Source organism: Lissotriton helveticus, chromosome 9 (genome assembly GCF_964261635.1).
Source record: "Lissotriton helveticus chromosome 9, aLisHel1.1, whole genome shotgun sequence".
Classification (NCBI taxonomy): domain Eukaryota; kingdom Metazoa; phylum Chordata; class Amphibia; order Caudata; family Salamandridae; genus Lissotriton; species Lissotriton helveticus.
In genome coordinates, this window is record NC_136070.1 from 988890704 (window position 1) to 988905727 (window position 15024).

Here is a 15024-nt window from a genome sequence, read left to right on the forward strand (position 1 = left end):
CAATTAAACTCTGCACGTGGCCTACAGAGAGCCATGTAAATGAGAGACTTGTAAGGCGTGTGAAGCACTATCATGTAGGACCCGGTGCATATCCGGAACGAACAGGTATATGTATACCATAAAATCAAATTAAATATTATCCACAACAGAGTATGTAAAGTAATGGTATCGATTAGCAGCACCTTGTGTGATCCATACACGTCCATCATACACCGGCACATGTTTAATGAAAAGAGTTCAATAACACGTAGAACTACAAGTATTAAATACATAATATCGAGTTACACTGTCATGCATTTCACACACACACATCTATCCTACACATGTAGATGTACAATACGAAAAGTGTTCAATAACACATAGAACCACAGGTATTAACTTAATAATATCGAGTTACACTATCATGTATCTCTATCTCTATCTCTATCTCTCTCTCTTTCACACACACAAACACACTCCCTACACACACATAGACACACACCTATCCTACACATGTAGATGTTAAAATACAAAAAAAGTATTCAATAACAGATAGAATTACAAGTATCAAATTAATAATAACGAAGTACACTATAATGCACACTATCATGTATTTCACACAGACGCACCTATCCTACATATGTAGATGTACAATACAAAAAGTGTTCGATAACAAGTAGAACTAAGAGTATTAAATTAATAATATCGAGTTACATTATTATGTATCTCGCTCTCACGCACACACACACACACATAACACACACAGACACACACCTATACTACACAGGCAAATGAACAATACAAACAAAAGTGTTCAATAATACATTGAACCACTAGTATTGAATTAATATCGAGATATGCTATCATGTATCACACACACTTAAAATGTATGACCCACACACATCTAGTGAGAACAGGCACACTTATATATACACAAGAGAGTTCAATGACATACTACAGAAAGTATTACGAATTGCAGTATCACGTATGATTAATGCACATCTAGCGCGCAAATGTGGGTATGCTGCATAGAAAGGGTTCTGTAACATAATACTACACAATATTCCGACTTAATAACGTTGAGGCGCGCTGCCACGTATGATCAACCCACATCTGGCATGCACAGCTGGATCGATGCAACAGCTTCTAATTAATTTATTGAATCAATAGTATTAAGTTTGCCCCCATGTCAAAATCAAAGTGCCTAGAAAAGTCTAAAACGAGGATAAAGAGGGTATTTATTCTACGTGTCGCCGACTTTAAATTGTTGGCTCATGATAACCTCTCATCCAAGTATCTCATTTCGGGTCACAGTCCCATCTGTCAGGCGACAACCGATCTGGCGGCTATTTGTGTTGACACACTTTCGAGAAGTAGGTTTTTAAAAATGGCATTCGCAAACAATGCGAGGCCGGTGTGATTCTCGCCGCACCGGCCGTGTTTACGGCCAGGCACCGCGCGCACGTGAGGAGAGCGCGAGGCGCGTCAGTATCGCAGACAAGGGATGCTGCAGACGGGCGGCACTCGCTCTCTCTCGGTGACCTCCACAGGGCAGCAGCCCTTGTCTCCGACTCTGAATCGATCCCCGCGCCGTCGATCCACCCCAAGCCCCAGAGCTGATGTATTGGGGGGGGTCTGTGTGTGTGTGTGTGTGCTGGAGGCACCAGTGGGCATGATGGCATGCAGTAGCGAAGTAAGACTGGGAGAGCACCTGCTGCACGCCCCCCGCCCGCCCCACTTCCGCAGCAGACCGGCCCACGCCCCCACCATCTAGGTCTGGAGTCAACAAGAGCACAGCATCGGCGGGGATTAGATACGGGGGAGGAGAGGAATTTCACAAATCACCAGATTAAAACCGCCTACCGATTATTTCTGCGGAGATACAATAGTGACAGGCGGCCCGGCCCCTACCGCGCGGGTCCCGGAGGGCCCCCGCCCCCAGCGCGTAAAGAGAAAACTGGATCCTGAGGCCTGAAAGCACCCTGGTGCTTTAAACCCAGTGCACCATAGAATTAATTTCCACCAGGAGTAACCCACCCCCCCCCCCCTCCCTTTTATGAAACCAGTGCTATGATGCTCCATATTAAGCATCCCTTTCTCCTTCTTTGTAGAAAAGTCGTGCATGGGTCCTGACGCAGCCTTCTCTGAACCCCTCCGCCCCCCTTTCCTCTGACACCGGTGTAAACACGATTGGGGGCGGTGTGGGCTCGGCTAAATGTACTACTGTGAAGGGGGAAACGTGACCTGGCGAAAATGAGATGTCCTGACGTGGGAGGCAACTGGAGCGGACACGCCACAAAGGTCCCCTGAAAAAGAGACAGGCCCACACCGCATGCCACACAGCGAGGAGGTAAACAGCAGCCAGGCAGCCTCACAAGCAGTGCAGAGGAACGCAGTACAATAGCGCGGAAGGGCAGCGGGAACCTGAACCAGTTGAGCCCGGCAGAGGGGAGGAGAGGAGGAAGAGATGCAGGCGTGGGGACCAGATGAAGGCAGACGAGGAAGGCACCACAGTGGGACGACGAAACACAGCCATGATGGCAGAGGGAGACGTGGTCCAGGCCTAATGTTTGCAGTAGCAAGTTTAAATCCAAGCCGAGCCACTTCCCACATCTTGTGATGCTATTTTATTACACAACGCATGTAGGTGAAAGTGTAGCTTCAAAGTCCTTACAAATGTTTTTCTGTATCTAACTACACACTACCAGCGGGGCTTTAAGTGGGCCGGGTCTTGCCAGGTGCTTAAGACCAGCAGTTCTAAAATGAAGGTGCTGAGACTGGTCCCTATCGTCATCTCCATTTTGGCCCTCATCCTCAGGATGAACAAAATAAAAATCTTAACTCTGCAACAGTGCCACCTTACACTGCCTTTGATGTAACTCCAAAGAGACTCGTTATATAAATCTTTCACAGTCCAGTCATGTCAGAACTGAATATGATGGCATGGTTGTTGCTTATTCTTGTTATGCAACACTCACCCAGTGGCAAAGCCAATAGTACTGGCTTGCTGTAAGTGTAACGTTGCTTGCTGTATTATGTATCTGGATGTAATGACAGAAGTAGCAAAATACTAGTCGGGCGGCACACTAAGCTAGGCATGGATTTTCAGTTTTAGAGCTTTTAAGACACTCCTTTAATTACATCAGTAACGCCCCTCTGAGAGACCCCCTAGTTTTTTCATCCCATTTAAAGCCCTGCTTCCAGCTTTCTGACCATGCACAAGAGACAGACGACCTATGGAGATATACATAAACAGTGGAGCTGAAGGTATGAGGTGTCAGCCAGGTCATGGAAAAATTACAGTGGTACAGTGGGAAAGAAGTGGGGTGTGCTGAATGGCCCTCAAGACTTGGGAATGGTAGAGTGGAGTGAATTGTGGAGCGGCAGAAAGCTGCTAAAGCATGGATGTTGGCAGGCTGTGAAGAAATGGGGTGACGTGTAGGGGTAAAGTCATGTCCGAGCAGGGAAGGTAGAAGAGCTAGAGATGAGACAGATGGGGCAAATACAGTGTGTGGTTTGGAAGAACCCACAGGGTACATAAGAGTGGCAGAGAAAATGTCAAGACGGGGTATACAGGAAGTAGGGAAAAGAGTATTTCTGGAGGATGCAGTTATGACAGGGTGGGGATGCAAGTGTTGCTGAGGACAGTGTTAGAATGGGAGTGGTGATGTCATCTGAGGCTTGTGGCTCGATTCACAAAGGGACTTACAACTTGCAAAGTTACGAGCGCGTAAATCTGCACTCATGGTGGAATCTGCACACTTGGGATGGACTCTCCACCCTGCGGAGCTCAGTGCAGCGATTTAGCCTGAGTGCGCAGATTACACCACCAATCATGGGTTAAAGATGATGGGGCGCTGTTGAGTGGGAGGGTGGTAAGGGTGATGACAGAATGAATGAATGACCAACTTGTAGAGCGCAAACAATTGCCCAAAGGCATCAAAGCGCTAAAAGCGGTACCACTGTCGGAAAGGTGGCAGCATCAACCCTCTAGAAACAATTAAAGGGCAGCGACCCCGGTCTTTAAAGATTTATGGAAGGAGAAGTGTGACTTGAGGCAGAAGATTAATATAGGGAGAGTGTTCCAGAGTTTAGAGGACGCCACAGCAAAGGCTTTTCCTCTCCACCTTGCCCTCCTAAATCTGAGAACAGCCATTCAATTTTTATTGACAGTACACAACTGTATAGAAGGGACATAACGTTGAAAGAGGTGTTTAATTCCCTTTGGACCTGAGTTGTGGAGTACGCTATGAACAATGCATAGTGCCTTTACAATATTTATGGCGTGATGATGACAACGGGCCGAAGATGAAGACAGGCAGGCCAGGCGACTGGTGCGGCTGAGCATTAAGGAAGGGTTGTGATGGTGATACTGAAATATCCAAGAGACAGGGAGGACGATAGCAGCTTGATAATAATACCGGGGACTGATCATGATGGGGATTGAGGATGAAGATAACAGGGAGTGATGGTGGTGGTGAGCAATAACCATGAAGTAGCTGATGAGATGTTATGAGCCGATGGTAAAGGGATGCAGATGATCATGAAAGGGATACAGCTGGATGTGACATGGTGATAATGATGGTGGGATGATGTTTTCAATGTACTTTTAATATTAAGGGTTAATTATGGTGATGATGGAGTGAATATACTGCCAGTGAGGATGATGATGTGATATGAAGACACTATGATGGTTGTTAAGCTGACAAGTTGCGGATATAGGCTAATTCTGTGGAAGGTATGATGAAGATGGGTGCATAATAACACTTTCCGGTGTATAGCTAGCCTTTGCTCATAGACCGCCCAGGATGGAATCAAATTTGGCACCTGCTCCCATTTATCTTCTTCAACTGTGTGTTGACAAAATGGGAGAGGTGTGTTGAGGGGAGCAAGAGAAACAAGTGTCATGAGAAGCAAAGCAGTCAACATGCAGACACGAGCACAAGCAGGCTCTAGAACCAATGTTTAACTGAAAGTTTCTTTAGAGCCACTTCAGAAGCAGTGCTTAATTTGCAAATAAATAAGTGCTAGAGCTATCATCAGTATGCCATGGCACCTTGTAACACATGTTGATCCTGCCAGTGCCACCAAGGATAGTAACAACACAAGTACTAACATTCACACTCTTATACGTGTACAGTTCTGACCATTTCAGGCCCCCAAAGCTATAAGAATGGTTTGGGTGGCAATTAATATTCATGTTTAATGTATACTGAGTTAATAATTAACTGCTGTTGTGATCATCTCTAAATTAGCCAGACAGCGCCACCTTGTGACAGACTGTCATAGGACCGGGTGCTGACAATTAAGTGCCGGTGCCAAGCACCGGAAACCACCAGCTCCAATTGAGTACTGGCCAGAAGACTGCTGGAGGCAGCTCCTGTGTCCCTCTGAATGTCCGTGTCCTGGGCCCATCTCATCCATGCTGAAGGCCACCCCTGCTGGGATAGAACAATGATGCTTGCAGTGTGGTAATTATGTTGCATAGGATATAAATGTTGTTTGCCGTTGGCCAATGGCACATGGTATGACTAAGACTATGCGTGCAGATATGGTCATTATGGAGAATTATGTTGCTTCTGGATATGATGGAGAGTATGTGTGTGATGATGCACTTCAAAACATCAAGATGTATATCTGTAAGATGATGTGATAACCAAAATGCTTAGTTGGTATCTGCTGGTGCTGTGAGGGACTATGATGGTACTGTTCGGTTATGTCCTTAGTGTGAGGATGGGATGATATTGTGGGTTGTAAAGGTGCTGTGTGGTATGATGATACTGTCAGAAATGGTGATGATATGAGTTTTGATGATGCAGAGCAGGGCATAATCGCACTGTGTAGGAATACTATTACCATGGGGTAAAGATGCTACTGTTGGGATATGACACCAAGTGAATTTATGATGATGTTGTAAAGGTATGAGGATAACTTGCATGGGTATCATGATAATGAAGACAGGGAGGTACTATGGGGGCTATTATGACATTGTAGGATTATGTAACTCTCTGGTGTATAATACAGTGGAGGTATACTGATACTGACGAAGTATAGTGATGCTGCCTAATTGTGATGGTGAGTGGAGTTATGGTGATGCCGTGGATGATTCTTGTGCTTTAGAGGTATGATGAAGGCTTTGGAGATTTATGATAATGTGGGTTATGGTGATGCTGCAGAGTTGTGATGGTGCCCTAGGGTATGCTGATGTTGTGTGGTATGATGATGCTGCAGAGTTGTGATGATGCTGTAAGGTATGCTGATGATATTAGTTATGGTGACGCTGAGGAGCTGTGATGATGCTTTGGAGTTGACTTCGCTGCGGGGTATGATGACACTCCAGAGTAGTGATGATACTCTAGGGTATGCTGATGATGTGTGTGTTGATGCTGTGGAGTTATGATGGTGCTCTGGGCTACTCTGATGTTGTGGCGGTACAGTGATGCTGTTGGTGAGATGATGCTATGAAGTACACTAATGCTGTAGACTATGCTGATACTGTGTTGTCTGATGATGCTACAGAGTTGTGATGATGCTTTGGAGTTTACTGATGATGTGGGGTATGATGATGCTGCAGAGTTGTTATGAAGCTCTGGGGTATGCTGATGATGTGTGAGATGATGATGATGATATCGAGTTGTGAAGATGCTGTGAGCTATGCTGATGATTTGGGGTATGATCATACTGTGGAGTTATGATGATGCTAGAGGGTATGTTTATGCTGTGGAGATACGATAATGCTTTTGGTTTAATGATACAGTCAAGTACACTGATGAGGCAGGGTATGCTGATGTTGTGTGGCATGATGACACTGGGGAGGTGTGATGATGCTGCGAGTTATGCTGATGATGTTGGGCATGATGATGCTGTGGAGTTATGATGATTCTCTGGGGTACACTGATGCTGTGGAGGTACGGCGATGCTGTTGGTACGATGATGCTGTGAAATCCACTGATGCTATAGGGTATCGTGATACTGTGTGGTATGATGCTGCAGAGTTGTGATGATGCTTTGGAGTCTACTGATGATGTGGGGTATGATGAGGCTGAGTAGCTGTGAGGATGCTGTATGGTATGCTGATGATGTGTGGTAAATGATGCTGCAAAGGTATAAAGATGCTTTGGGGTATGCCGATGCTGTGGAGGTAAGATGATGCTATTGGTGTGTTGATATTGTGAAGTACACTGACGCTGTAAGGTGTGATGATAATGTGTTGTTACAATGTAGTGTTGTTCGTGTGATACAGCGAGGTCGCGGTGCTGCCACAGTAGATATAACACCACTGTGAGATTATTCTGTTACCGTGGCTCGTGATGATGCTGTTGGGTTATGGCGGTGATGACGTGCGTCTGTGTGATGATGCTATGTGGCAGGGTGATGCTAGTGTAGCTGTGGGACACGGCGAAGGTCCGTATCATAGCGCTGCCTGGGTACAGTGGTGCAGTGGGTGCTTGTTGATGCTGCGAGGGCATGTCATTGATGTCAGGTGCACGGTCATGATGCCCGGATAAGATACTGATGTGATGATGCTAGGCTGTTGCTGAGGTAATGAGAGTGTGGGTGCTTCTATGCACACAGCTCCGAGTTAAAGTAGTCTCTTACCCACGCCGTACTTCTCGTCCTCGGTTGGAATCCACATGATTGCGGCGGCCCGGGGGCGCGAGGGGTAAAGCCCCGCGGTGCCCGGGCTAAGGCGATCACCCGGCGGGGAGGGCGCGCATGTCCCGCCGCAGCTCTCTTCTTCTTCTTCACCTGGGTGGCCCCCGGCCGCCTTCGCGGCTCGCTGTCTCCTCGGGGTCGACGCTTGACTTGGTGGGCTCCAGCGGCACGCGCCCCTGTCTAGCGCCCGGGTCTCGCGCTGCCTCGTACCCGGGTCCCTCGCGCGTTCACAGAAACAGGTCTACGAACAGGTCGCTCGGTCTCGAGCTGTCACTGGCGCACTGTCACTGCGCAGGCGCGGGAGACCCCCCTCCTTCGACAGCAACCATGCTCGGCACAGCGGCTCGCTTCAGCCTGCGTCTGCGCAAGGCGCTGTAGCGCTCTTTCAGTGCGCACTTTCTGGTTGTTCCTAAATATACGCGTGGAGTACAGGCGCGGACGCATATATGAACGTCTGATTTAGTTTTGCTCCTTTCTTTCAAATGTCACAGTTCTGCGTACCAACTCACCTCACTGGAACGTTTTCACCTCTCTGCTTCCTTCATTATCCCACTGCTGTTACCGCAGTCCAATTTGTCTGTTTTACACTTTGTATCTATTTATATTTCTTCTCATTTGCCCTTTTTCTAGGATCTTCAACCTCATTGTTTCCTCTGGGGGGATTTGTGTGTGTTTTTTTTGGGCGGGGGGCTCCAACTCTGTTAGGAATGGCTCCACAACTCAACTTCAGTGCTAAACAACCCCTCAATATTTAAGTGATATAATACACAATACGTGAGAAATCCTTACAATTATCTATTACTTTTATTTAGACATCGGTATTTAGTACATGTTTCCAATATGCAACACCACGAGAAGACATCTTAGCAAATGATTGCATACTTCTATTATGACCCTGATCTTAATTGGGGTGGTTATGTTTTGCCTTGGAAGTCTAGTATTATGTGCATGTTAAGAACAACAAGGGACCCCAATTCAGTCAGCATAGGACCTCGGGGAGCATACTATTTAGAACAACAACGGTCCCATGCATACAAGTTTATGCGAAACAATAAATATAGACAGAATCAAATCTATATTTGGAGCGACGTATCCAGCCGGACAGAGGTCTTCAAATTTACTCAATGAAGAATTGATTCCAACAGAAGGGATACCTTCAACAATTCACCAGTGTGGGGCACAAGCCTGTACCCAGACACTCTCAGATCCAATACAGAACAAAGAAAGGGCTTTTTAAGGCAAAAGTAACGTTTTCTGTGTAAAGATTCGAGTGTACAGAAATAACAATCCGCACCATTTACATATACATCACATATAAATCAAGTTTTGTATAAGGTGCAAGACAGGTCGACGGCGTTTCGGTCCCACTACTAAATCATGGGGACCATCATCAGGACATTAATTAATGCCTTAACGTTTTTTTAAGCCTCTAAATGCCAGGGTAGTTAACCAGTCGATTCAGGCACTGGGATAATGGCCTATTGAAGGCAGAGAAGCCCACAGTCGGGCATGATGATTTAAACCGTGTTACAATAGTGTAATCATGCGGTACCAGGATTCTACCGGATCAGTCGGTAGTTCGGTTCGGCTTGTGCCCCACACTGGTGAATTGTTGAAGGTATCCCTTCTGTTCTTCATTGAGTAAATTTGAAGACCTCTGTCCGGCTGGATACGTCGCTCCAAATATAGATTTGATTCTGTCTATATTTATTGTTTCGCATAAACTTGTATGCATGGGACCGTTGTTGTTCTAAATAGTATTATGTGCATTCATCCTGGGGTCACTTTGTGTGAGCGTGTAAATAAAAGGTTGGAATCCTGCAACAAAAATCCTCATTCTGCCTCAAGATCGAAGCTATGTATCACCGACGAGGCCTAACAAGGCTGAAACTTGCCTGGGTTTGCTTGTGTTCCTTTCTGGACGGGACCTCTCCAGGTGAATGGGGATGGACTGTTCCCACCGGGAGCAGAGTGAGTACTGAACTTCATAAGGTGGGCCTCTGTCGCGGTTGGAATAGTGGATGTAAAACAATGGATTGGCATGCTATCCAGAGCTATCGCCACTAGTTTAGAAGCTTTGTTAGCCTTCCTCTCATCGCCTCCTGTGTGTTTCATATCACAGGATGGTCAGCTCAGCCTTGAATCGTTCTAAGTTTGTTGAAAAGTTTACAATTTCAAACGGAGTAATGAGAAGAACATAGTGTTTTTTGTGAAATATTTTGGATGAAAGTGAAATATAAAAAAATCATGGTTATCTTTTTGAACATATGGAATTCTGTAGGTCCCAGGACTAATCCCGGCACCCGGATATACCTCTGAAAAAAAATTGTTGTCCAGAGATTTTCATTTTTGATATGTGTTTTTGGATCATTAGAGAAGTAATTTAGCTTGAGTAGAGATTGCTGATCCAGGCCGAATTTTGTTGGACGACATTTTAAAAAACGGTGGATGTGTTGCAGTGATGATGTAATATTCCAGGGACCATGAGCCCTATATATTTCATTTTGGTGTCAAAACATAGGTTTTGGGGGTCAAGTAGTCTTATAGAGACAGAAAATAGCTCCTCAGAGCAACCCTTCCGCTATACAAAATGGTATCTATTATAGAGGAAGAAAAGAAATTCATAGAAATGAAACAAACAATAATGTTTTAAAATAATTTTATGTATACACTAAACAATGTTTATGAACTCAATATGAAGAAAAAAAATAATGTTAATCACTTCTATTTTAGACACATTTTCATAGTGCCCTTTTTTACTTATTTGTTTCGGCAATCGCTTATGGTACATTTGCAGAATGTTAAGAGCATATCAAGAGGGACATCTATTTGTAGCACAGGTTTTGCAAGTACATGTACGTGTAAGTTCTGTGAGTAGAGGCTTTACAATTTTCACAAGTTTTAGCATCCCATCAATATCTTCCCAACCAAACCAAACCAAACCATCTTCTGATTAAATAGAATGCCCTTTTAATGTGTCCACGCACAGAATATGACGTCGGTGGAAGGTCACTTAACGGGACGGACCTCTTGAACTCACTTTACTGAAGATCGTCAAATGTATGACACTCAGAACATGTTTTCAACACATGCACAAGGTATTTTTCTATGTCTTTAAAGTCAACTTCTTCTTAGTTTCAGCAATTAAAGCTCAAAAGCATTGCACTGATTTTGCTCATAGTGTCATCAACCGTGAGAATATGTGCCTTGATAAGAACACTGGGCATCTCTGGGTCAAGTTTCTTGCACAGAATATGAAGCAGGATTAAGTGTCTTTTCTCACCTGTCCCATAACTAGGGCTCCCTGTTTTACGGTCAGAGACGTTTTAAGGCATGGGCAAAGTGGGCTCTGGCACAGGGCCCCAGCCTTTCTGGGGGGCCCTTGATAGAGCCAGCTCTGTCCTGCAGAGTCTTCTCCTGATGACCATGAATAATTCTTAAACAAATTGTTTTAAATACTGTTTTCCTTTAATTTATTTTTAATGTGGGTGATGTGTGATATTCTTTTACAGACATTTTGCAGACAAATGTTGTATTTATGTTGCATGCAAAATCCATAAAAAAATTATTTAAGATCAAAACAGGACCTCACATATGAGGAATGGGAGGGTATCACAGAGAAAATTTACGGTATTATTCGTGAGCTGCTGCTGTGTTACAATATTGAAAACACGTCACTGTCCACGAATATTAGATGAAAACACATTTAGAATTGGACGCATGCCATGGTGACACCTCTTTTAAAAAAAAACACGGCCGACCCAAATGTCCTGTCAAACTTCCGTCCCATCTCTCTTTTGCCAGCCTTTTCCAAGATTCTCGAGAGGCACATTCATTTCCACCTTGCCCAGTTCATTGAGGCCAATTTAATACTTCACCCTTTACAATCTGGATTCCGTCCTGGTTTCTCCACCGAAACAACTCTGTTGGGTGTTACGGAGAACTTACGCCAGCTATTAGACAGAGGAGACATAGTGGCACTGATTTTACTTGACCTCAGTGCCGCATTTGATACCATCTCTCATACCATACTCATAGAGACACTAACCTCTATGGGTATAGGCGGCTCTGCTCTGAGTTGGCTGGCTTCTTTCCTCACTCACAGCACATTTCAAATCTTTTCCAACACAGCAACCTCCAAAATTCATGCATCTCCCTATGGAGTACCCCAGGGTTCTGTACTCAGTCCCCTTCTTTTTAATCTATACATCAAACCTCTGGCTTATATAGCAGAGCAAGAAGGTCTTACTCTTATCACTTATGCCGATGACTCCCAGATCGCATTCTCCCTCTCGAACCCTGACCAGGGCTCCACATCTCTCCTGCAGTTGGGTCTGAGGAAAATTGCCGACTGGATGAACTACAATCTACTGAAATTGAATGGAGGTAAAACCGAAGTTTTAATTCTGGGCCAAAAACATGACCTCTGGTGCTCCAAGCACTGGCCTGCGGAGATGGGTCCCCGCCCTCTCCCATCCGTTCATGTTTCGCAACCTTGGTTTCACCATTGACAATGCACTGACTATGCAGCATCAGGTAAGCAAGGTTTCGGCCATCTGCTTTACCATACTGCGATGGCTTAAGAAAATTATCTGGATGCTGCCGTATGACACCCAAAAGTCTGTAGTCCATGCCCTCATAACCTCTCGGCTGGACTACGGAAATGTTCTCTACCTTGGGACTAACAAGGCGGTGACAAAACGTCTACAGCTAGTTCAAAATGCCGCCGCAAGACTGCTGTCTAAAATCCCTAGATCAAGTCACATTTCAGGACCCCTCCGTGATCTACACTGGCTCAGGGTTGAGAGTCATATTAAATTCAAAACCCTGAGCTACATGTTCAAGATCAAAGCTGGCTCAGCTCCCCTTCACCTGCAATCCCTTGTCCATATCTATACTCCTTCACGCAACCTTCGATCCTCGACCCTGGCCTACTTTATCATGCCCAGAATTAGGCTTGCTAGAATGGGAGGCAGGTCCTTTGCTTACTTAGGCCCTACTCTTTGGAATTCCTTGCCCCTGACTATCCGTACTGAAACTAACTACGTCCACTTTTGCAGAGCCATTAAGACCTGGCTTTTCAACCAATAATCCCCAGTAACTGCTGAATTGGTGGCTTCCATGCATCTTGCCTGTTCTAGCACCGGGAAACCCTTTTTGGGTAGCTGTCGCACTTAATAAGCTGAAATAATAAATAAATAAATAAATTAATAAAATTCGGATGAGTGCGCCTGTGCACTGTCAGTGACCTGGCCAAAGAAGGCATGAAAGAGCTGACATTTGATCCTAAATTCAAAGCTGTCTTGAACAGGGGCCCCCAAAATAGGTTTGCCATGGGATTCAAAAATCCTTAAGATGTCCCTTTTTATGGTATTTATTTTCTTGGCATTTCCATCTCTAATTATCCATATTTATTTTTTGATAATTTTATTTGGGATTATCCATATTTATTTTGCGTTTTGTGAAAAAAATGAAGCGGACAACAGTATATATATCTACATTTATTGAACCAAGAAAATTAACTTGCACTTGAATGCCTGACATGTATAAATGATATGAACACCCATAGATAATAAATCAATAGCCTTGTATGAAAAACAAACATTTTGATACAAGTTCACATTTGCAGCTGTTTCAACGTCAATCCTAAATTGTCTATCTTTTCTAACTCCCTTACTTGTCATTCTAGACAGCTATTAGCCTGGCAGCCATGACTGACACACATTTCTAATCTCTGAAAAAAACATGATCATTTCTGCTTTCACCCACATTTATAAATAAATACAGACTGGAAAATAAATTGTTTTCTCTGTAAAAATCTGTGAAAATGGAAAACAGGGAGCCTTATGCAAAACATATCCATAACTCTGGCATTCCTTGATTTATGAGCATTGCAACAAATCTAAATAGCACAATAATAACACCTGTGTCATTTGAAAGGACAATGACTCGTTTGGAACCATTTTGAACAGCCCCTCAACATGTGGGACAACATGAAGGCCAGCTTCTTTCTATTTGCTGTTACGCTCTTGAACAATATGGTCGATACCTTTTGAATATATCTTTGCAGGCACTAACTTCTCAGTGACAATCATTCCACTTGCAATAATTGAAAATTCAGTGTTCACTGAAGCATCAGCAATGTTGTGGCGAGTTAGCATCTGCAAGTTCATCTTGTTCGATGTTGATGACCAGAATGCATCAAGTTGCACAGGTATATGTGTTGAATGTTTCATGCAGGCAAGGCCAATGGTACTACTTGTAGACATTCATCTGATTCTCTCACATTCTTTGACACACAGTTCAAGATATCTGTCAAAGATAATGTGCAGTTCTTGCAAGGGGCACAGTGAATTTGATATCAGTAGAACAGGCTGAATGGACTCTACTTAGTTTTGCATGGATGAAATCTTGATCTTTCGCAATTGTGACACACATTTCACAACAACAACAGGTCTCAAAGAGGACACCTTTTTGAATAAAAATTCTTCGGGTGAAAAGTTTTTTTCGAGCTTTTGTACAAGTCTGTGATTCACTGGTTTGGTTTCAGCATCTCCATCAAAAAATGCATTTTTGGGAAGAAGATTATGCAACAGATGTCCTTGATGAATTCACCCTTTCCTTTTGCTACATCCATCCCTCTATGTGCTTGGGAAAGCTGTTTTTTTGTAACCTGTGTTGTAGTGGCTGGTTGGACCAAACTCTTACTATGGAAATTGAAGCACGGGATTTTAGCTTTAGTGAATATGTCAAACAGCTTTTTCTCTTTCAATACATTTCTCTCCTGCTTCAGTTCTGCGTATAGTTTCAATTCATATTCTAGGACATCGAGTAGACATGTCTTTATATCGTTATTCACATATTGTTTGGTCACAAAGTTGTGTAGTCACACAGGCTCAGTCATTTCAGAGGGGTTTCCTTGCTGCTGCATGAAATGAATAACGCTGTTAACATGTTTATTAAAACGCTCGCCTCTCTTACCCACAAGTCTGTAGTAAGGAGCAGTTTCACGATGGTCTATTAATTTTGAATTTGGCATTTCTCTGAAAACATTGCAAATCAAAAGGACTTCATGGTAAACTACCTTCCAATGAGCAACATATTATTTTTAACTGAGTGTATTGAACATTGCCTGGCTTTGCATTATGTCTTTTGAATGAAGTGCATCCTGTGCCTTGTTCACTTCTGAGATAAGATATGTAAAACCTAATTTGTCATTCTTGTTCTAGAAAGCATTTCAACACAATGTTTCTATAGCCTCAGATATGGTGAGCATACCTTGTAACAAATGAACAAACTGAATTCTGCTAAATAACGACTGGACAGTTTTGCTACCAAAGATTTCAGCCTCAGTAAGTACATCATCCATGCCACATCTTCTGAGATTAT

The 15024-nt window shown here is 43.9% G+C and overlaps 1 protein-coding gene across 1 annotated transcript in view; it reads right to left on the minus strand.

The window, feature by feature from the left end:
* The window catches only part of DOCK3 (dedicator of cytokinesis 3), a 1382531-nt gene extending 1374826 nt beyond the window's left edge, over positions 1 to 7705 (minus strand). The window contains exon 1 of the mRNA XM_078661294.1: positions 7579 to 7705. Coding sequence (XP_078517420.1) covers positions 7579 to 7615 — 37 coding nt within the window. The 5' untranslated portion in view covers positions 7616 to 7705. The remainder of the gene's footprint in view (positions 1 to 7578) is intronic.
* Between the last annotated feature and the right edge of the window lie 7319 nt (positions 7706 to 15024).